This window comes from Condylura cristata, unplaced genomic scaffold, assembly GCF_000260355.1.
Source record: "Condylura cristata isolate star-nosed mole 26May11 unplaced genomic scaffold, ConCri1.0 scaffold00002, whole genome shotgun sequence".
Taxonomy (NCBI): Eukaryota; Metazoa; Chordata; class Mammalia; order Eulipotyphla; family Talpidae; genus Condylura; species Condylura cristata.
Window position 1 is genome coordinate 73,323,908 of NW_004567103.1, and position 22,012 is coordinate 73,345,919.

Sequence of the window (22,012 nt, forward strand, 5' to 3'; positions counted from 1 at the left end):
ACTGTAGAAAGACAAAAGTTTATCATTATGCACACATATATAACATGTACACACATTCTTTGATACTTACATTCTTGTATTGCTAGTTTTATTTACTATGACAGACTTCCCACTCTGGTCAACATTGTGGTCTAGTCCAAAGTAAGCGGCAACTCTGTGTAATAGCATCCTATGGTAAGATGTCATTGGGGGGAATTTTTTACGTGGAGACCTAGAGGTAGAAGGAAAGTCAATTTAGTTACATTAAGGAGAACTGTAATAACAATTGTTTTTTCTTGTTAATCTCAGAACTTACTCATTATTACCAATGAAATCTAAAATTTCTTGTTCCAATTTCAACAGCATCATTCTGTCCCTGAAACAAAATATGAAGACTTTTATATGTAAAACTTAACACTGAAATAATCATAATTGTTGACTTAATATGGCTAATTTTTACCTAAAAAAACTATACACTGAAGACTATCATAAGCTTTATGCTAGAATATTTATGCTGTTTAAAAGGAATTAAAGGAAAGATAACTTTTCCTAGCTAAATTTTTATAATGAAAAATTTCATACATACACAAATATAATTAACAGTCTAATGAACTTCAATTTAGTCATTATTCAACTTCAACAATTATTAATGTAGTAATTCTTAAGGTATATTGTGATCTGCTAAGTACGTGTATGAATCTGTTCTGTAAATACATGGACAATAAAAACATATTAGTCTTTATTCTTATTGAATAAAGCTGAAAGTTGTCAACAAAATAGGTATCTTTAGTTAAGACTCATGCCTTTGTTATAATGCTGAACTCCACAGAAATAGTACTCTGAAGAACATGCAATACCAGTAAGAGGTCTACTCTTAAGGGATCCAATCTAGTACAATATATAGATGAAACTACTGGCAGAAAAACATGAAATTCATTACCAACTCAAACTCAGGAGAGGACTTTACAAATCATTTTGTAAAATTATGTAATTTTAAGGCTTTGGGAATTTTTCTCATAAAAATAAAAATGAATAAAGTTCTGCAACATGTGAAATATACAAGGACTATAGAATATCTGCATGTGTTCCTTTATGCTACCAAGAGTCCTACTTAGTGAAGTTTGGTGGTAACAAATTATTGGTACCACCTCCATACTCACAAAGAATATGGTTCAAGAGACTATTCTGTCCTCACTTTAAATTTCATATACATGTGAAAAAAAATTCGGAACTATTCAATTTTTTCCTAAAATTTTAGAACTCAATAAAACTAGCTAAAGAGGTTAATTTCATCTTCCAAATAAACATCATATAGTTGATCCCTCTCAAATTCTAACAAAGACAGTATACTTTGCTTAAGTTGCTTAAAAGTCTGTTCAACAGCCCTTAGGTGTGATCCATTCCATACACTGTAAAATAAGTCTGACAAAACTGAGTAATATCTGATAATACCTTGTTTTATACTAGTTGAAATATCTCCCTGGTGATTTCAAATAAATGCTAAAAATAGGATTATACATCAACATAAATTCTCAACATTCAATTTTGCCCTCAAAACTGATTCTCCTTTAGTATTTTCCAACTTGGTAAGTGGCACTACCTTCCACCCAGCATGTTGTTACTAGAAACATTTTTAGCCCATCACAGTCCACAGTCCAATCCTGTCTAGTTAATTACTATTGTAATTTTCCCTCTATTTCAATTACCACCCCAGACTGAAATAATCAGGATCTTTGGTTTGACCACTAAGGATACTGTCCCTCTGAATCTTCCCTTGTTCCCCAATTTATTCTTCATGGAGGATATATAATGATTTTATAAACACAAGTATAAACACACTAATGTGTGTTTGCCTAGTTTAGATATTACCACAACTTTCCCACTGTTCTTGGCTTGGAATTGACCATCTATAATACGGACTACAAAGCAGCATGAGCTAGTCTTCAACTACTTTGTTAAACTCATTTCCTCCTTAGTCACAAAAACTCTTTTCTTTCTCAGCTTTTACCTTGTTGTCTTTGGCTAAAACAACCTTATATTCTTTCTCATAACTGTTTCTTCATTCTTTAATAATTTTATCATAATATACTTATTATCATTATATTCTTATATGGACTATACAGAGAAGCTTAATATGTGTATTTAAATGATATAATTAATTTTATTCAGGTCCTTTCATATTATTTTTCCTTCAGTTTTGGGGGAAAGATGGGAAATTTTAACTTCATAAAGTTTCCACCCCCCAATATTCTAAGATCCTTTTTTTAATCTAACCTATTAGGGTCAAGTTCAGTAATCAACCTGGTATATTTTTTATAATTATTGTAGGAAAAATAAAGCAACCTGAATTGTGCAACTTGATGTTCATAAACACTTTAAATTGGTTTTCTGTGTTTGAGCTCAACAGAAGATATACAATGTGAAATATTCTTCAGTGACTGTTGCCACTGAAAATAAATTTCTATTGTACCCTAGGAGGAAAATAAAATCAGATAATTTTACTCGCCACTGATACATGTGATTTTTTTTTTTTCTTTCTGACACAAGTAGATCTATGGATTAAGGATTTTATTATTTGGTCCACTTACTGCTTAAACTAAGTTCACCTATTTAGTTTACTGAGCTTTAAGTTTTAAGTTTGCAATATAAGTTTCTTTAAGATTTAGTAGTTTCATGGCATCTATGATCCACTAAATTCTTGAGATTTACACTTTCTTCCTTTGTATCCATTATAACTTAATGCAACTGTTGAAATTTTTAAATATGTGACCAAGGTTAGATATTTTGATAAATAAAAAAAAAATAATAATCCCTCATAGAAGCAATACTATAGGATTCAAATGAACAGAGCCACAAGTTGCTTTTCCTAAGGTATAATGTTTAGCAAGTGAACTAAAACCATCTAAAAATAGGCACACTCTTTAAAACTGCAATAATACAATCTCTTAAATAAACAATGCATGGCATTTCTTATTAAAAAACAAAACAAAACAAAAATACTGGGTCATTAAACTATTACCCACAGTTAAATTGAAGGGGCAACAATTACAGTTACCAGTGCTCTAGAGTTAGTGTGCCAGAAATAACTTTAAAGAAAGAACGCAGCTGGTGTATCAGTGGTAAATAAACAACAATAATGCTTCCATATGACCACCCCCTTCCAATGTTCTATATAACCTTGATCAAATTTCTGCAGCACATAAGAAATACAATGACTCAAACTCTGCTTTCAAAAAAGTAATTTAGAAAGTATTTAAAATACAGAACAATTACATGACATTACCTTTAGAATAAATTGCCTTTAAAATGGTCATTCCATTTGTTACTGTATTGCTATACAGGGAATTTATACAAAATAGGCACAAAAATCAACACAATGGTATAAATTCATGTCTGAGTGTAATCTCTTTCAAAGTCACCTTCAATTTCGAGGTTCTAATTCTTTATATATATTCTATATATATTTCCACACAATATATATAGTGTGCAACAGGAATTCCTAAAAAATTACTATTTCACATTGAAGTTGAATTTATTAGACTGAGAACAAAATAAAAATCCAATAATCAAGAAAAAACATGAAAGGTTGAATAAATTTTATTAATTTTGAATAAATTTTTTGTAGTACTAGAAATAAATCTGCTCAGCAGTTTCTGGACTAACTAATATTCAATCTTAAAAGTGTTAGTAGAAATTTGCCATATTTAATTATTAATTCTATGTCATGTAACTGACAATTAATTATAAGCTTCACTGAGAGAATATTGAACTATTAATTGAACAATTATTTCTTCACAAAATATGAATTAGTTCCCCAAATATTTATTCAAATAAAAACATGTCCAGGAATAAAATATTGAAACATGGCACAAGGAGGAACCCTGAAAATAAGCTAAGTGAATGAAGCAAGACACAAAAGACTATACATATTCATTTCATATGAGACCATTCAGACAATTTTATTCATATGAGATGTCCAAAACAGGGAAATCTGTAGAGACATAAAACAGATAAGGGTTTAAAGCATAGTGGAGTAATAACTAAATAGTATATAGTTTCTTCCTTGGTGGTGAAAAAATTCTAATGTTAATATTAAAAGCAGTAGTGTACATATCTCTCAGTGTACTAAAAGTCATTAAATTGTACATCTTTAAAATGCAGATGCAGGTAACTGAAGCCTTTGTATTTGTAGAAGAAAACAAAAAATTGCAAAACAGGAATAATTTGAATGCTAAAAATAGATTACTAATCTGTCCTCACAGATGTCTGTCCTTTAGGTAAGGCAAAGTTAGGACTCTCTAGGATATCATCTTGTTTTACTTGAACTAGTTATCTATTTTCTACTTCTTCCTTATTGCTTGGCTCACCCAGATCTAATGGCCACGATCTTTCTTCAAACGGCATGACTTGTTAACAACAACTTCCTAGTTTCTCAAGTGATTAAGCTGTTTTTGTTACTTCTGTGTTCATCTTTATATTATTTTATCTTCCTTGAAAACTGTAACCCCTTGGTAGAATTTAAAAGCAAATGTGCTCATGAGTCTTCTGCCATCGATAGGATTCAGTCTCTTCTTTTTCACCTAACTTTTATATACTGTCTCCATGTAATTTCATCCTTGACATTACTTCACAGCTCTGGGAAAACACAATCACAGTAAATTTCATAGCCACTGACTCCTGAATCTATTTACTGTAGTTGGGTTCATTTATTTGAAAACCAAAGTATTTTAACTGCAGACAAACTTCATCTCCTGGCTCTCCAATCAGATACCTCAGACTATACTTATTTAAAACAGGCTTAACCCCTGTTTACTACTTCCTCAGTTAATGGGACTGGCTGTCAGTTTAGCCAGAAACCTAGAAGCTATTAAGTTATACTATATCACATCATTAGCATTCCATATTCAAATGGTCACCAAGTCCTGCAATGTACGGTACTTCTTAAGTATCTTTGAAGTGTTTCCTTTTCTATTATTCTTTTCTGTGTTCTCCTGTCTACACTCCTTGCTTATGGTCTTCACTCTTTATTGCCAAAGTAAACTTTCCAAAAGGCAAATCTGATTCTGTCATTAGAAATTTTTTAATTATTCCTCAACTTAGTATGCCACATTTAGTGGCATGGTAAAATGACTAACATTTTAAGTAAAGTTATTTTTCAATGTTCACTGCTGTCTTACAGATCTTTTTAACATTGCTGACTTTACAGTCGTGTCTCACACTGACCTATATGATAGTATTATTCCATGTTAAACACATTTGGTATGATTTGTATTCAGATCTCATTCTATCACTTTCTAGAATCACTTCCCACATATGTTCCTACTAGAATCAGAGTGTAAAATCCCATCTATGTGGAGATATCACATGCTCTCTCACTCACACTACTATGCCTTGGCATTGTTTCTATCCAAATGCCTTTCCCATGTTTCCATATATGGACAGCTTCTATTTATAGAACTCTAAATTCAAGATTCAGCTCAATCATTATCTCTTAATTGAAGCCTTCCTATACCCTTTCAAACAAAGGTTGGGATCCTCCTCTTGTGTTTGCATAGAATCATGAAAAAGCCTTTTTTTATAATTATAACTTTTTTTTTCCTAGTATAGAGATGACAGCTATTTTTGGGTCAGATATTATATAACTTATTCATTTTTATAGCTATAAGATTTAGCATAAAGCTTGACACATAATAGATGTTCAATATGATAGACGCTCAATAATTGTCTGGTCCATGCACTTAATTCATCATTCTGTTAGGACACTGAAGAATGAACTTGAACTGAAAAATCAAAAAAGAAAAAGTCAAGCAGAGTTAACTATCTTCTTCTTTACTCCATACCCAACTTTTCATTTTCATTTTAATGGTTTTTCTTTTGGTTATGGTTAAATGTAAGAAAAATCAAGATGGTATAGAATATTATGTATTCTGAATGAAAACAGAGGTTATCTTGAAGCTTGAGATAAGATCCAATGAAGATAAAAAGTGTTGTTCACACTCTTCCCCCCACCCCATATGCACATACCCAAAATACTGTTTTAGTTTTATTTCAGTGGATTTTAAGTAACAACTAATCTGGGAAGCTAACATCTAGAGGAACGTGCTCTTTGAATCTTTTACCCTATGAAGTGTTGGTCAGATTATTTTGAGTGTGTAAATTTTTGTGGGGAGAAAGCTTCAAAGTGGTTGGTCAATGACCTACCAAAAATTACAATCTATTTATTTATCTTATACCTGGCAAAACAAAGGATTTCACAACTATTTAAAGTAGTGACTCATAATGTACCTTAAGAAAATCTTTGGCTTGAAGGTTTATAAACTGAACAAAGAACAAAACTCTTAAATGAACATACTATTTTCTTATTTGGTTGAAAACATTAATGAAGCTATAAATTTTTCTTCTTATTCATGAGTAATGATAACTTCTCCATCTCAATTAAGGGTAAAAATATCTTGGTAATTCTGTATTTCCCCAAATTCCTAAAACAGGAATTATTTTTAGGTCATGGTGACATGCATAATGCAAAAAGGTATTTATACATGTGCATAGAATAGACCGACATCTTAGCCCTAAAAACCTAAAATGTTTCTGGTGTACTTCAAATATTGTAATTTCTAATATTACAACTCAGTAATGAAGACATGTATAGCAAAATATGGTACTCTAGAAGACATGTAAACCTTATAAATTTAGTTTACCTGGGATTGTTTTTTAATGTATTTACTAAAAATTCATGTAGATCTATGCCAGTTGAATCAGTGTATTCTTGACTGGAATCTAAAAAAACAACACAAAAACCCAGTATAAAGTTGTTTGAAAACAAATCCCTTTAACTTTTATACATGATGCATATCTTAAATAAAACGAGATGCCCCACATTGGAAAAAAAAAAAAAAAGACAAGTAGAAAAAGGGAATTCTGATGAGCTCAATCACCACAATTTTCTACTCCCAAATAATGAGCATGACATGGGTTATATAAATGCATGTATGTGCAGATTCTAAAAATAATTCTCTTACACATGCCAGTTTAATTTATTCAGAATTCTGTAAAGATACATATATATATACACACATATATATGTTCATTACAATCCTCATGTTCAAAAATGCCTCAAGTATATATTCATATTTACAATCCTCATGTTCAGAAACACCTCCATAAGAATTAGAACTTAGTTAAGATTATGAATAGAGGTAATAATTTGGAGGTAAATAGAAATTTTAGTTCTGTAGAATATTTATTTAGGTATGTTTGAAGTCTAACTCCAAAGGCTTGCTTTCAAAATGTATCTTAAAATATTCGTTTATTTTTTTAATGTAAAATCCTTGTGTTGTTTATCATACTGATCATAACTAGGTTAATATAAGAACTCATTATTTACTGACTTGTAGTATAGATGATTACGCAGTCCCTAAAATTTCGTATGAAAGAAACATTCTGGGTTTCCAAGAATATTCTTATGGATACCAAATATTTTGGTTAACAGCTCCATGCATCTTAAGAAATTAAAGATTAATAACATTTTGAATGGAATCAGAATTCAAATTACAGTGATTCCATTATTTCAACATGAGGAGCAGAATAATAAGTGATCATGACAGTTACCTTCCTCAGTGACTCTGGCATGTGTTGGCAGTTTTTTGTATGAAGCATCTTACTGATTTTCAGAATTGTGTTACCCCATTTTGTCCAGATGAGCAAATAATTATCATTCCTTCAGTCTATTTCATATCACTTTTAATACAGATATACTATATGTAATTACTTGAGGGGAAAAGGATAAAATTGATAGTGAAATTAAAATTTTCTTTAAAAAAATAAGTGCAAACCTCTTGATAGCATTTTTCTGGGCAATTTATCACTGGCTTTTTCTTTTTCTGCTTCATCTTTTGAGGGTTTCTCCTCTTTTTCAAATGATTGTGTTAACTGGACCTGAATTTTCTCCTGTTGGAAGAAAACAAATGAGCTACTGAGTACAAAGATAAGCAATTCATTTTAATTCTACACACATTATAACTTGAGACACACGGAACTGTTAAGTCAGAGAAAAAGGACAAAAGATTTCTCTTTTACCCAAGTGTATGATTGAAACTAGACTAAAGCACTGAAATATTATTACTACTTATCAAAGTCTTAATAGAAAATGTTAAAATTAATGTTATTGAGTGAACACAGGAATTGAAACATATCCTCAATTATTTTAGAGGCAATAAATATATTCTATAGTACTTTAAATGTATCTAACTGCAAAAAGCCTGCAGAGGGCCCTCCCTGGTGGCCCAGAAGGTTAAAGCACAGCACAAGGCTAAAGCTACTTCAGCATGAGTTCAATCCCGGCCCTGGAGGTGATCCATATGGCACAGCAGATCAGCGCAGCAGTGTAATTTGTAGATCTGCCTGTTCTGCTCCCCACTCTGTCTCTGGTGAATTCTCTCACTGCCACCCCTGCACCTCTTCTGGCCTGTACCCCAGTTCTGTATGCATAAATAAATAAGTCTTTAAAGAAAAAAAAAACCTTGTAGAATCAGAACCAAGATTTTCTTAATCTTTTTTGTAATGAGGATGCCATGGCCAAGCAAATGAACAATTATCAGTTGTCATAACAATAGGAACCTATGAGCATCAAGTTCAGTACACCTTTCTAAAACATACTTCACAGGACTTTAAATACTTCTTGAGATTTATGTATCACTGTTTCTATCTCAATTATGAAAAAGTTGTCTTATAAGTTTCAAGTAAAACATGCTATATTGATAATAAACTTCCCATAGTCTGTAAAACAGAAAAGGAAAATCAATTACACTTTTCATTTTAAAAAGTCTCATTACAAGCAATTTCTGAAAGCAAAATTATTGGAAATAAACTCACATAATCTAAAAAGTAAAAATCATATAGCTCTATTCAAAGATATAATGAGTGGTAAAATAGCACATAATTTTTACTAAAGATAGCCTATTTCTAGACTAACTTATACTGTTGTTATTTAGTGACAAAACCCAACAGGACAATTATGTAGCTTTTCTGGGTGACACTTGGTGATGGTAGTGGATGCACTATCCTATTAAAGGAAATACAAATTTCAGGATTCCTCAATTTGTGGCCATCAGGATTTCTATTAAAATTTCCCCCATTTTCAAAGTTTTATTTGGGAGTATTTCAGATCAAATATATATTTTTCTACAGGGTGTGATTGTTATATTCATCTTCTTTCAATTCTGCTTCCAGTCACCACAATTCAAAATATAGAGCAAAAGCTACCCACTGGCAAATCTCACGAAAATGAAGAACACGTGCTTTATGTCCATCTTCTGTCTTGCTTATCAAACTAAAGACTGACATTAATAGAGTTAATATATTCATCAAACAATAGTTAATTTTTCTTCTAGTAATTTGTATCTTTATCAACTTTCATTGTAAGCATAAAGTACATATTTAATATGACATTTACTAATGAGATTATCCAAATATCACCTCCATTAAAATATATAAAAAAAGAACCCAAGATAAATTTCAGAAATAGAATATTTAAAAGATTTTCTAACTTACACCTTCTACTCTTATTACTCAAAGATAATTTATGAACTCAAGTTCAGAAGAAAAAAATGTCAAAATTTAGACATTTGCTAAAAGGCACTTGCAATGACTGTAAGATTTTATTTCTAAATTGTCCCTTCAAAGATATTTATTTTAATTATTGATATGAAGTTATTTTATTAAGATAAGCTATTATAAAGTCAATAGGCTTAATGCACCTAACTAAGGTCTTGATTTTATTAACAAATGAGACATATTTTAAGTGCTGCTTTATATTCTTCTGAGTATAAATAACTGTAATGACAATGACACCACCAAATGCAGCTATAATTCCTTTTCTCTTTCTAACCTATCATTGACAGGTTATTGAGGACACTTACCTCTCAAAGATACAAGTAATAGCTTACTTTTAATTGTCTCTCAACCCTCTGAATAATGAATTTATTCCAGATTAATTCTGAACCAAGCATTATCAGTAAGTGTCTTTATCATCAACAATTAGACATTAGCACATTTCATGATAATTTATTTTCCAATTTTCATTCAGATAAAATTTAGTTAACTCAATAGTTGGGGAAAAACAAAACACCCTTAGATTTCTGACAGAGAGGGTAATAACTGGTTATTATCCCAAAAAGAAAAAAAAAATTATTGCCCAAGAGAAACTGATAGAGAATGTACAAAGTAGAATAACTCAATTCAAGCTAAGTATCTTATTCTAGCATAATTATCTTAGTATATCCTATTATTCACATACTGTAGTTTTTTGAACTGTAAATATAAAAGTTGTTTGTGATCAATAATATATATTAAGATATATACTTGGTATTTTTTACTCGTATAAATTTTCACTATTCAAATTTATGTAGTACTGTTAAGAATTTTCCCAATATTTTCCAGATAAACTGAAGTGTACTGAGTAAAATCAATGATAATGTTGCAGTTTTTCTTTGAAAGCATATACTTTTTTAAAACGAGCAAACAAAACAGAGACCAAAATTGCTGAGGGGCCTAAAACCCCAATGTGAAAACGTATCTCTCATTGTCTATGACTGTTTTTGGACTCATTGTTTTTTATTATCAACTGTCAGTAAATCAAAGTATGTATTTTTTTTTTTGCCATGTTATGCAAAACCTTGCACAATTTGATATTAATCAGACCTAATAATTGATATTTTACTATTAGTGTTACATCTTTTATAAATTTCATATTCCAACTGATGTGGCTTCTTTTTATGACATGTATATATTTTCCTATCCTCACCTGTTTGCTTACTTTGTTTCTAACCCCTGGGGATAAATAACTTTCTCTCATTTTTCCATAAATTCCATTTCTAAGCTCATTGTAAGTGAAATCCTCTGGCAACGAACATTTAAGAACCTAACACTTTGCTACAACAAAGGTGGGTTTTTGTACAAAAAATTGGAAATATACACATACATGATCATATGGGAGGAGAGTATGCACTTTTTCTAGATTAACAGTTTTATGAACGCCTGACCTTTGTCATTTCCTGAGTATCACTGGCCTAATTATTTCATTAAGCTATGAGAGTGTAACACTTAATAGTCAATTATAAGACATTAATTTAGAGCCAATTACACAGCTTTCCTTCCAACCCTGAGTAGAAGTATTCAGTAACTTAAAAGAACTTTTAAAGATTGTTATTTCTAAAAACAAACTTTGCTGAAGTTGTCTTAGAGTTTATTGTAACACTTTTTAGCCTTATCTCCATTTGAAAATGTTCTCCAGACAATCTCAGTAAAATACTTTGACTGTATTTCTATTTTTATTAGAAAGTGTTATAGCTAAAAAGATATCTATTTTATAGAATAAACACAACCTCCATTTCCTTGCATTTTGGAAATACAGAAACATAGTCAGTAACAACATATTTTAAATATGTGTTTAGTATCTGTAGTAGGCTTCTGAGGGTATTATCTTTGAAATTATAAAAGCGTTAATTTTTGTTTGAATCAAAAATATAAAACTGGTATTTACTACATGTTCAGGAAATATGGGGTGAGGGGTAGAAGTACAATCTATTAATGGTTTCTATTTTCTTTCTTCAATCAGGGCTTCTAAATAGCCATAGTTGCCTCAATTCTTTGGAAGATAACTGTTAGTTTGATATTTGTAAGGAAATTTTAGTTTGTCCTTAAAATGTAAAACAGCTTATATAAAGTTACCAAGCTGGAAAACACTGGTAGAGGATTCAAAAATATTTATGTACAATGTCTAAGTCAAAGGAGCTGGGATTAACAGAAAAATAGTAAATAGCACTATGTAGAATGCAAACAACAAAATGAACTACTGGCTGAATCTCAGCTGTTCTGCATTTCACAGCATAGAATAAGAAGTATCAGAACTATTAGATAACTGTTTGATCCAAACAAATATGAAATTGGCTTCACCATACTAATAAAATAGTGTATCAGCCCAAGTCTTAAGTATTTTCCTCTTTACAGCAGTGCTTGACAAATTATCTAAAATCCAAAACCAAAGGGGAAAATTTCATTATATTTAGATCCACTGAAAGTACTACTTTAACATTTTATAACTATTCAATAACTTATAATTTCTTTAAAGCCTCATTTCCAATCAGTAATATGACCACTGAGTTTTCCCAGAGAGAAACCACTACACTAAATCTTGAAGTAACTAACAAGGTTTCCCCAACTTTTCACCTGTGTTGTGTGCAGTATTATCAAATTACCTTAACCTAGTACAAAGAAAATAACATATAACATCATGTGCACATAAAATCTCTATTAAATTCTATGAATAAATACTGTCCAGATAGCAGGTCATTCCACCATGGCTTTAAATAACAGTATTTTTGTTTTGCCTTTTTTTTTTCTTTACCTGGTTCTCCTGTGTTATCTCTGTTGTAGGGGGTGGTGGAGATTCTTCACACACTGCAAGGCTCCGAACTAGCTTTAACTTTGAGCTTGACTAAAGAAAAGTATTTAAAATTAACACTACATTTCACAAATGTAGGGCATAACCAAAAGTTTCCTGGGATTTCTTAAGTATCTTTATAAATATTCTCTGCTACACAAAAGTAGGTGAAATGTGCAAGTTAAGTAGGTCATTAAACATCACTAAAACCTTTTGTTAAGAGGAAAAGAAAATAATGCACTTTTGAAAATTATAGTGACAGCCAGAATGGGAATAATTCCAACTTCAAAACACAAAAATGGTGAGACAACCATTTTCTCTATAGATAAAGAGCCATTAAAGATATAATAAAAGCAATGCACAAAAGCAACTAGGCAAGACAAAAATCTCAAATTAAACAAAATAAGCTTTCTGCTCCAAACAAAATATGACAAAACTAAACTGAAAGCAGCGCTATGTGAAAACAAGGATTCATCAAGCATGGAAGAAGGCCCTTGGCATGCCAGCACAAAATATTTACAATACCTTAGACCTTTTTCCTGTCTGTCCAAATGACTGCAATGGCCGCTGAATACACAATAAGAAAGATTTGTATTAAATTTCATACTGAAACAGAAGTTTGTTTCTTATCATAATTCTAAACCACAGAGAAACCAACTACACAAATTATGGTAAATGAGGAAATCCAAGTTGGTTTCAAGTGAAAAACACTGATTCTTTCCCTAAAAGAACTTGGAGAAGGCTCTCTAAAAAAGTCTTTTGTGGGTTGCATTTTAAGTCAGCAAAAGATCACAATTTCTGCATTAACTGAGCTAAATAAACGAAACCTAAAAACTTCTTCAAAGATAGCAATATGACAAAAATTCTTAAGAATTTTCAAACATATTAAACCCTTTAGTCAAGTAAGAGGATGGGGGTGGTGGGGAAGGGAACTTAGCAATTTTAAGTAGTTGTACTGAGAAACTGAAGATAATGCTTGAAATGTATATTGTTGTCAGAGTAGAACTACTTATCTACTGAACATTTTCAGCACTGTATGAACTACCCCACCAACTTATCAGTTGACTAGAATTCTATGTACGTGGTCCAATGTGGTAATGAACCAGAAATGGAAATAGCAGAGCTTCAATATGCATATTCAGCATGATTGTCAGATCACCAATCTCAGGACTAGGAAACTTGTTAGGGTAACAAGGTGTAATTTATGATACCAGGAGTTAGTCTAGGAAACTTGCTGAAGTGCCTGCTAACCACAACAAAAACAGGTTTTTAATACACTTTGCTTCCTTCCATTTTCCTCCTATCTTTTACTAACTCCAACCATAGTACAAAGTCTTGGTATCAGTTATGATCATTAAAAGCAGGAAGCCAGTTTGGTAGCAAACAGAAAACATCTTTAATACTGACTAGTGTGTTTCACACACAGAAAAAAGTCACCATTTCATTCTAACATGCAAACAGACTTTCCTTGTAAAACCAACAGAAATGAGTATCTGTAGTAACAGAGAGTCTGTCCCCCAAATTTTCCTGAGATAAGGATCATTATATGTACAGGATCTTGACCCTGGATTACCCTTACCACAAATCCACAGTAACAAGAAATAGGAAAGAAATAAAGAAAAATGACTTTCTGTTTACTTTAAGAGAAGGAAATGGCATGCCTAAGCATACACATGCACATGGCAGTGCTGCCTCAGAGCTTTCTACATGTTGGTACTGTCGTCTGTGTCTAATTACATTCTTTAATATGTTTAAGAAGATTTCTAGCTTTCTGTAACTGACATTAAAAATTGAATGAAAAAATGTGTTATGACAAAGTACTTACAGGAAAAAGGGTGGGAGAAAATCAATAGATGAATACAAGCAAACTGCATATGATTAAAGGAGTTGTCAGGCAGCAGAAGGAAAAGCATTTGTGACTTACTTCTCATCTTCTGCTTCAATCCCTTACAATTCTAAGTATTAAGATACAAAATTTTCCATTAAGATATTTTAAAATAAAGGAGATGATTTATTAGCAAATATAGCTGGATTCACATACAGAAGAGTTGGTTTTAAATTTCTGGTTTTGTTTCAGGTGACTCTGACTTCAATTTACTCTCATCTGTATAAAAGTTCATATTATTTGTACTAGTTCTCAATGTTCTTGAATAGATTCAATAAAAGGGTAGATTAAAAAATAGTTTCTCAGATGGATTACATCTGCCCAAGGGATGAAGAGGAAGTCCATATTAAGTGATTCTCACAAGTTCTCAACAATAGCCATTTCAACCTTTTGAAATGGACATGCAGGGTTATTTTAGTTCTTATAAAGTGTGTGGGGGATTTGTATGACCAAAAATCATGAAGATCTGCAAAGATACTACTCCAAAGAAGACCTAAAAACGACAAACAGGGATGTGAAAAGGTCTCTTCTTATTAAGATAATGCAAAACAAAACAATGAGGTTATTACCTCACAGCTGTGAAAGTGGCCATTATCCAATAGACAAGAAAAAAAAGAAATGTTTGTAGATAATATGGTGAAAAGAAAATTTTTGTATACTGTTGGTGGGAATGTAAATTGGTACAGTCATAAGGAAAACAGTACAGTTTCCTTAAAAAATTAAAAATAGAAATTCCATGCAATTTGATTATCCTATTTCTGGGTACCTACCCAAGGATTATGAAAACACTAAATTTGAAGAGATAAATGCACTCCTCATGTTCATCAAACTTTACTTAAATAACAGCCAGGAGCCGGCAACAACCTAACAAGTCCATCTACAAATGACAGGATAAAGAAGTTTGGTATACATGCCCTCAGTCACTAAAAAAGGAGGAAATCCATGTATTATCACCCTATTTCCTTATTAAGAAAAGAACAATAAAATAGATAAATATATTCAAAAAATTTTAAAAGTATAAATGTTTATTAATGATACCAAAAAAAAATCTTTCCATTCGCAAAAACATGGATGGACCTAGAAAAGGTACCATGTTCAGTGAAGGAACTCAGTTAAGTCAGGCAGAGAAAGAAAAACACTGATTCAATTTCATGTGCAGGTGTAATGTAAAGAAACATACATAACAAACAAATGATTCAAATAAGAAAAACAAACTTTTAGAATCTTAAGATCAAATCAGTAGTTATGAATTGGGAAGGGGAAAGGGACTATCGGTAAATTTGGTAAAGGGGTCAATAGTATGTGAAGGATGGAATTAGTTTCTAGTGGTGAGCATAATGCACTATACATAGATATTAATATATAATAACGCACACCCAATACTGAATGCTATAAACTAGTATTATTTCAACATTAATTTGAAAATAAGTTTTTAAAAACTAAGTACTGTACAAATATAATAGATTATTACAGATCAGGAATCTAATATGTCAGAAGACATTTGGTACTTTTGCTTAATAGACATGAAATATAACTTAAATCTATAAAATGGGGATAGTGTATGCTGTCAATAGTAAAAATTTTCATAGACACTCATATGTGCTGAGTCTTGGTTTTAATTCATAAGGAACTTTTGAAAAAGATGAAGAAAAATTAAAAAGAAAAGGCACAGAGAGATAATATTACTTCAATGTGACTTTGTGTTCTAAGTCACTGTTTTATACCCCACACAGTGCTAGGCACTGTAGCTATAAAGGTGAAGAAGACAGTTCCTGAATTCATGAATTTCACAGTCCAGGATCAGTTACTAAACACTTAAAACAGAATTCAAGAGCTTCAGAATCTTAGTTCAGTGTAGGTTTATATCACACCTATAAAAGAAACCTTGTTGTGTATCAAACATTACTTGTAGATAGAAGTGCAAATATAGTCTCAACATCCCAGCCAAGTTAGTTGACCTTAAGATACAAAGATAATTCAGCTGGGTCTGATCCAATTAGTTGATCCCTTTAAAGTAGAGGGTTGTTTTTTTTTCTATTTGGAGAAGAAAGAAAAGTCAGACTCAAAATGTGAGAAGGATCTGATAGATGTTGAGAGAAGGAATACAGGCAGTTCTAAGAGTAAAGTGTGGCTCTAACTGACAATGAGCCAAGAAATAAGGACTTTAGACCCAGGTGCAATGAACTAAATTCTGTCAGCAAATGAAAGAGCCTGGAAGCAAATTCTTCACTGGTCTTTAAGGTAAGGGTCAAATCTGAAAAGCACCTTTGATTTTGGCTTTGTAAAACTAAAGAGAGAACTAACTCAAATGAACCTACCCTAACTTCTAAAAAGAACTGAGTCAATAACTGGGTGGTGTTTTAAACCTTTAAGATTGTAGTAATATGTTATGTGGCAACAAAACCAATACAGTATTATAAAAGCAACTATAGAGTGCCTAAGTGGTATTCTTCAATAAAAATAAATTTATTACTTCATTTCAAATAGCAAAGGAGAGACACAAGAAAACAGCATAAACCAGAAACACACAAGTACACATAATAAAGCAGAGGAACCAAGTTGTTAACTGGTAAATAATCTTTTGTTTTATATTTTTGGTATCAACTTGTCAGCCACATTTGGCTTTATGTAGGAACATAACGACTTCAAAACTCAACTTTTGTTATTTAAAGCACGCTTTTCACACTTCCTCATAATTGTTGCTGTGAAAAAATACACATTAAGGTTACCATCTTAATCATGTTCAGTGAACAGTTCAGTAACATTAAATCATAAAGCTGTGTAACCATCACCACCACAAAGCACACATCTGCAACGCTCTTCATCTTGTATAATTAAAGCTCTGTGCCCATTAAACAGTAACACCACTTCCTCGCCACCCTCTCGACCTACCCTCAGCACACAAACCCTGGCTACAACCATTATACTCTGTATGATTCTGAATACTCTAAAAATACCTCTAAAAAGTGGGTAATATGGTATATCCTTCTTGTGTTAGGCTCACTTCACTTAACATAACCTCAAGGTTCACATATGTAGCATATTGCAGAATGTCTTCTCATTCTAATGTTGAATAATCTTTTATTAATTATATACAACACATTTTGCCAAGTCATTCATCCATCAATGGATGGATTTGAATTGATTCTACATTTTGGCTACTATGAGTAATATAGATCTGAACATAATGGGTGTACAACTATTTCTTCAAGATCCTAATTCCAATTTTTTTTTTTTTTGGTGAATAATCAAAAGTGGTACTGCTGGGTCATGAGGTAAGTCTATTTTTAATTCTTTGAGGAACCACCATGCTGCTTTCCACAGTGGCAATACTATTTCAATTTCCTACCAGTAGTACACAGGGTTCCAATTTCTCTTGTGTAATGTCTTATTTAGGAAAAAATCATTGCCAATTCAATGTTGAAAAGCTTTGCTTCTGTTTTCTTCTAAGAGTTTTATATTTCAGTTCTCGTATGTTTAGGTCTTTGATCCACTTTGAGTTAATTTTTATAAATGGTGGTTGGTAAGGGTCTAAACTCCAAATCTTTTGCATGTGGTCATCCAGTATTCTCAGCACCATTTGTTGAAATGACAGTTAATGTGCTTTTGGCACCCCTGTCAAAAACCTTCTTACTATGTATGTAAGGGCTTATTTTTAGTTCTTCTACAATATTTGTGTGCCTTGTCTTCACATCAGGACCCCAATGATTAGAGTACAGTAGCCTCAGAGCTAAGATTTTGATATTGGGAAATACTAGTTCTCCAGTCACATTCTTTTTCAAGATTGTTTTGTCTATTCTGGGTGCCCTGAAATTCCCAATGAATTTTAGTCTGGGCTTTTCTACATGCCATCCGGATTTTGACAGGAATTGCATTGACTGTATTTTATTTTGGGCAGTATTGATAATTTTAACTCATTAAGTGTTGCGATCATGAACACAGGGTGTGTTTCCATTCAGCCATGTAATCCTCAATTTCTTTCAAAAGAGTTTATTATAGTTTACATTGTACAAGTCTTTCACTCTCTGGATTAAGTTGATCTCTTTTGATGTGACCATAAATTCAACATGATTTTATGTTTTGACTTTACTATTTTACCTTTTTATTTCACTAAAATTCAATCATTCTGACATTTTTTTTTGGTGGAATCACAGAATTTTCTATATTAATGATCATACACCTGTACATAAGATAATTTACTTCTTCCTTCTCTGCTAGGATGTCTTTTTAAATTTTCTTCTCTAACTGCTTGGCAAGAATTTACAATACTGTGTTAACAGTGTTAAAGTAGGCATCCTGGTCTTAGCCCAGATCTTAAAGGAAATGCTTCCAGACTTTCACCATTGAGTGTAATATTCAATATGGGTTTTTACTAATATGTGCTTTTATTATCTAACAATTCCCTATTCTTTGAACGTTTTTACTGTAAAAGAGCACTGAGTCGTGTGAAATGCTTTTTCTGAATCAAGTGAGATAATCAAGTGAATCACCTCCCATTAATTTTGCTATTATGATACAATGAACTGACTGATTTTCATACTTTGGATCATGTTTACATTCCAGGAATAAACTGTTTGATCAAGCTACATAGTTATTTTATTTGAGATAGGTGTTCTTTCCTATTTAATATTTTGGAAAAACCTGAGAAAGACTGATAATTAGGTTTTTAAAAGTTTGGTAGAAAATGAAGAATGATGTTAAAAAAAAAAAAGTTTGCTAGACTTCACCACTGAAGTGACCAGATTCAGGGCTTTTCTTTTTTGAGAGATTTTTGATTACTGCTAATATTTCCTTACTATTTATAAGTATATTAATGTTTTAAATTTCTTTTTTAGAAATTTAGCCATTTAGTCTAAATTATTCAATTTGTTGGTATACAATAATTCATAGTACTCTCTTATCTTTTTATATTTTGTAGAATTGGTAAGTAAGATCCCTGCTTTCATTCATTTTGGTAATTGGAGCATTCTTTTTTTTTTTTTTTTGAAATCTATCCAGTTAAAGGGGCCTCCCAGGTTAAGCCAGCACTATGAAGCTATCCCCATCCACTGCAGCACAAGTCTGACCCCTGGCCAGGAGCTGACCTACATAGTGGAGCAAACCTATCTTGTCTCATCCACAGCTCCCTTCAGTAGTGTATTACAGTCAATCTGCCTGACCTGATCCCCACTCTGTCTTTAGTGAATCCTCTTAGCCCCTTGTACCTCTGGCCTATTCCCCAGCTCTTGTATAAATAAGTAAATTTTTTTAAAGATTAATTTATACAAACATTACTTGGGTACAGGTCAGAGATGCAGGGCGGTGATAGTAATCACCAGAGACAGAGCAGGGAGCAGAACAGGCAGACTAATGGAAGTACACTGCTGAGGGGAGCAGTGGGAAGCAGGAGAGGTTTGCTGCACCCTGTGGATCACCTCTGGGGCCCGGGATAAAACTTGCACTGCAGCCGTTGTGGCCAGATTCACAGTGCTGTGCTTTAACCCACTGCACCACAAGGGAGGGTCCCCATAAATGAATTAAAACAAAACAAAACAAAACTATCTGGGTAAAGGTTTGTGAAACTTGTTGATAATCAAAGAACCAACTTCTGTTTCATTGAATTTGTCTACTGTTTGGCTTTTCAGAATTTCCTAACAGAATTTTGTTGTTGCAATAGAAAAAAGTTTGTATAAGAGACTGTTATTATTCTAGGACGATGTAAAATAAATCTGAATTTAGAAGGTGATAGGCAAAGTTTCCATCACATAGTTTGATACTGCTATTACTAGATGGGAATTAGCCAATAAATGGGCACATAATATTAAATACCTTTAATAGATATGAGAGTGTCATTTCATTGCAGAAACTGAGTATATTATCAACTACCACTTCAACTGATTGTGTGTATGAAAAAAACATGATGCATACATACATACAAATACACACACACACACACACACACACATATATTTAAGTACTTTGGCACATAAGATGAGTTATTAACAAAAGTCAATTGTCTTATTTCCTCCACAAGAAGGTTAGCAACATGATTTGAATTGCCCATCCAGTCCAACAGTTTGTGCCAAATAGTATGTGGTAGTTGAAAAGCTACTATGCAAAAAAAAACAAAAAACAAAAAATACTGTATAATTATTCACGACTATAAATAATCTGGAGCAAATCCATGACAATTATGTGAGGTTAATTTCTTGACATCAGTGCACACAGATGCACTGGTAACATATTTTGGTAACATATTTTAAAGAAATTCTTAAGAAAACAGTCCTAAAATGTCTGTAAGAAGATTATAGTCCAAAACAAAACTTTTATTAAAAACACAACTAACATTTAAAGAGTAAAGTCAGTCACCCAAGCAGAATCATTTATAAAGTAAACAGCAATATGAAATGATTTCTGTTGGAACCATCAAACATGTAATGTCTAATGCCTGCTGTCCTGTCTTTAGTCTAATAAAATTATTTTTTATGGAAATGGTATCCATTTCTTCACAGTATTAAAGAAGCTGTGACATTCCTTCATTTTAAAAATGACCTCTTCTAAATAACATACTTAGGGGATGGTCAGGAAATGAAGACTGGAAAGTGGATGAATGAGATATGCTTATTTAGGAAAACCTTTCTATTTCCTAAGTCACTTTAAGTATTACTCTACTAAATAAGACAACAGACATGTTATATTCACAGTAGCTTTCAGAATGGTAGAGAAGGAAATAGACTTTGTTGGTATACTAAACACTCTTAACACAAAGTCTGCATTAATTGGTACATACAATTAAATCTGAGTAAAAATAATAGTTGCTATTTCAAATGAACCCTTCAGGCAGTATCTTAGTGGTACCAAAAAAAGCTGAAATATTTAGCGCATGCTAGGAAAAAGGTACTTAATAATAAGTAACTTCATAATAAATTAAAAAGTTAACTTTATATATAAATAAACCTGACTAGCAAAACACTGTATTTCTTGTTCACATTTAAAAGCAGTTTGTTTTATATTATATTAGGTAAAGACAAAGGAAAATCTTTATTGTGTTATTCTTACAATAAGCTCCTTGTCAGACATTTTATTTTGCATGAATCTCAAAACACTCTATAAACAGTCTGAATATTCCCACTTAGAGAATTTTAATCCTTAACAAGCATTTTAATAAAAATAAGTATAGTATTCAAGGGACTAAGATATGATGAATTCTCATATTCTCTTTGTTCTTTCTCTCAGCCTTTAGCACCACCACACTATATGGAATATATTAGATACCATGTCCATTTTTGCTTACAATAGTATTTCCTTGACAGAGTACGTTTTCAATAAATGTTTTGGTAATTATGCAATTTTCCTGTTGAACCATGCCACAATTCAATAGTGGTCATTAGTATTTTCTTCTGCTTATTGCCAGAGGCAAGACAATAGATATGGAAGGAAATGCAATGTCCGAGATTAATCACTTATTGATAAATATGACTCACAAAAGTAAAAGTTAGGTATAGATAAGAAACTAAAAGGAACTGGCTTACTATTTCATCAAGAATAAAATGAAATTTTAGCAGGTGAAGTTTCTGATTAAATGAAAGAATAAAAACAATATAGGTATAACTTTGGGCATGTACCCCCCCCAAGGTCTTTAAGTTGTAGTAAGAATGACAGAATATTTCCCACAAAAACAGCTTTCTTTACTCATAAGGTGAAACTAAAGCAGCGTTAAAAACACTGAG

The 22,012-nt window shown here is 31.9% G+C and overlaps 1 protein-coding gene across 1 annotated transcript in view; it reads right to left on the minus strand.

Annotated features, from left to right (window-relative positions):
* Positions 1 to 22,012, minus strand: part of R3HDM1 (R3H domain containing 1) — a 93,677-nt gene that overhangs the window by 68,976 nt on the left and 2,689 nt on the right. The window contains exons 3-8 of the mRNA XM_012725641.1: positions 12,944 to 12,985; positions 12,383 to 12,472; positions 7,812 to 7,926; positions 6,678 to 6,756; positions 296 to 355; positions 71 to 211 (exon numbers count right to left, since the gene is read on the minus strand). Coding sequence (XP_012581095.1) covers positions 71 to 211; positions 296 to 355; positions 6,678 to 6,756; positions 7,812 to 7,926; positions 12,383 to 12,472; positions 12,944 to 12,985 — 527 coding nt within the window. The remainder of the gene's footprint in view (positions 1 to 70; positions 212 to 295; positions 356 to 6,677; positions 6,757 to 7,811; positions 7,927 to 12,382; positions 12,473 to 12,943; positions 12,986 to 22,012) is intronic.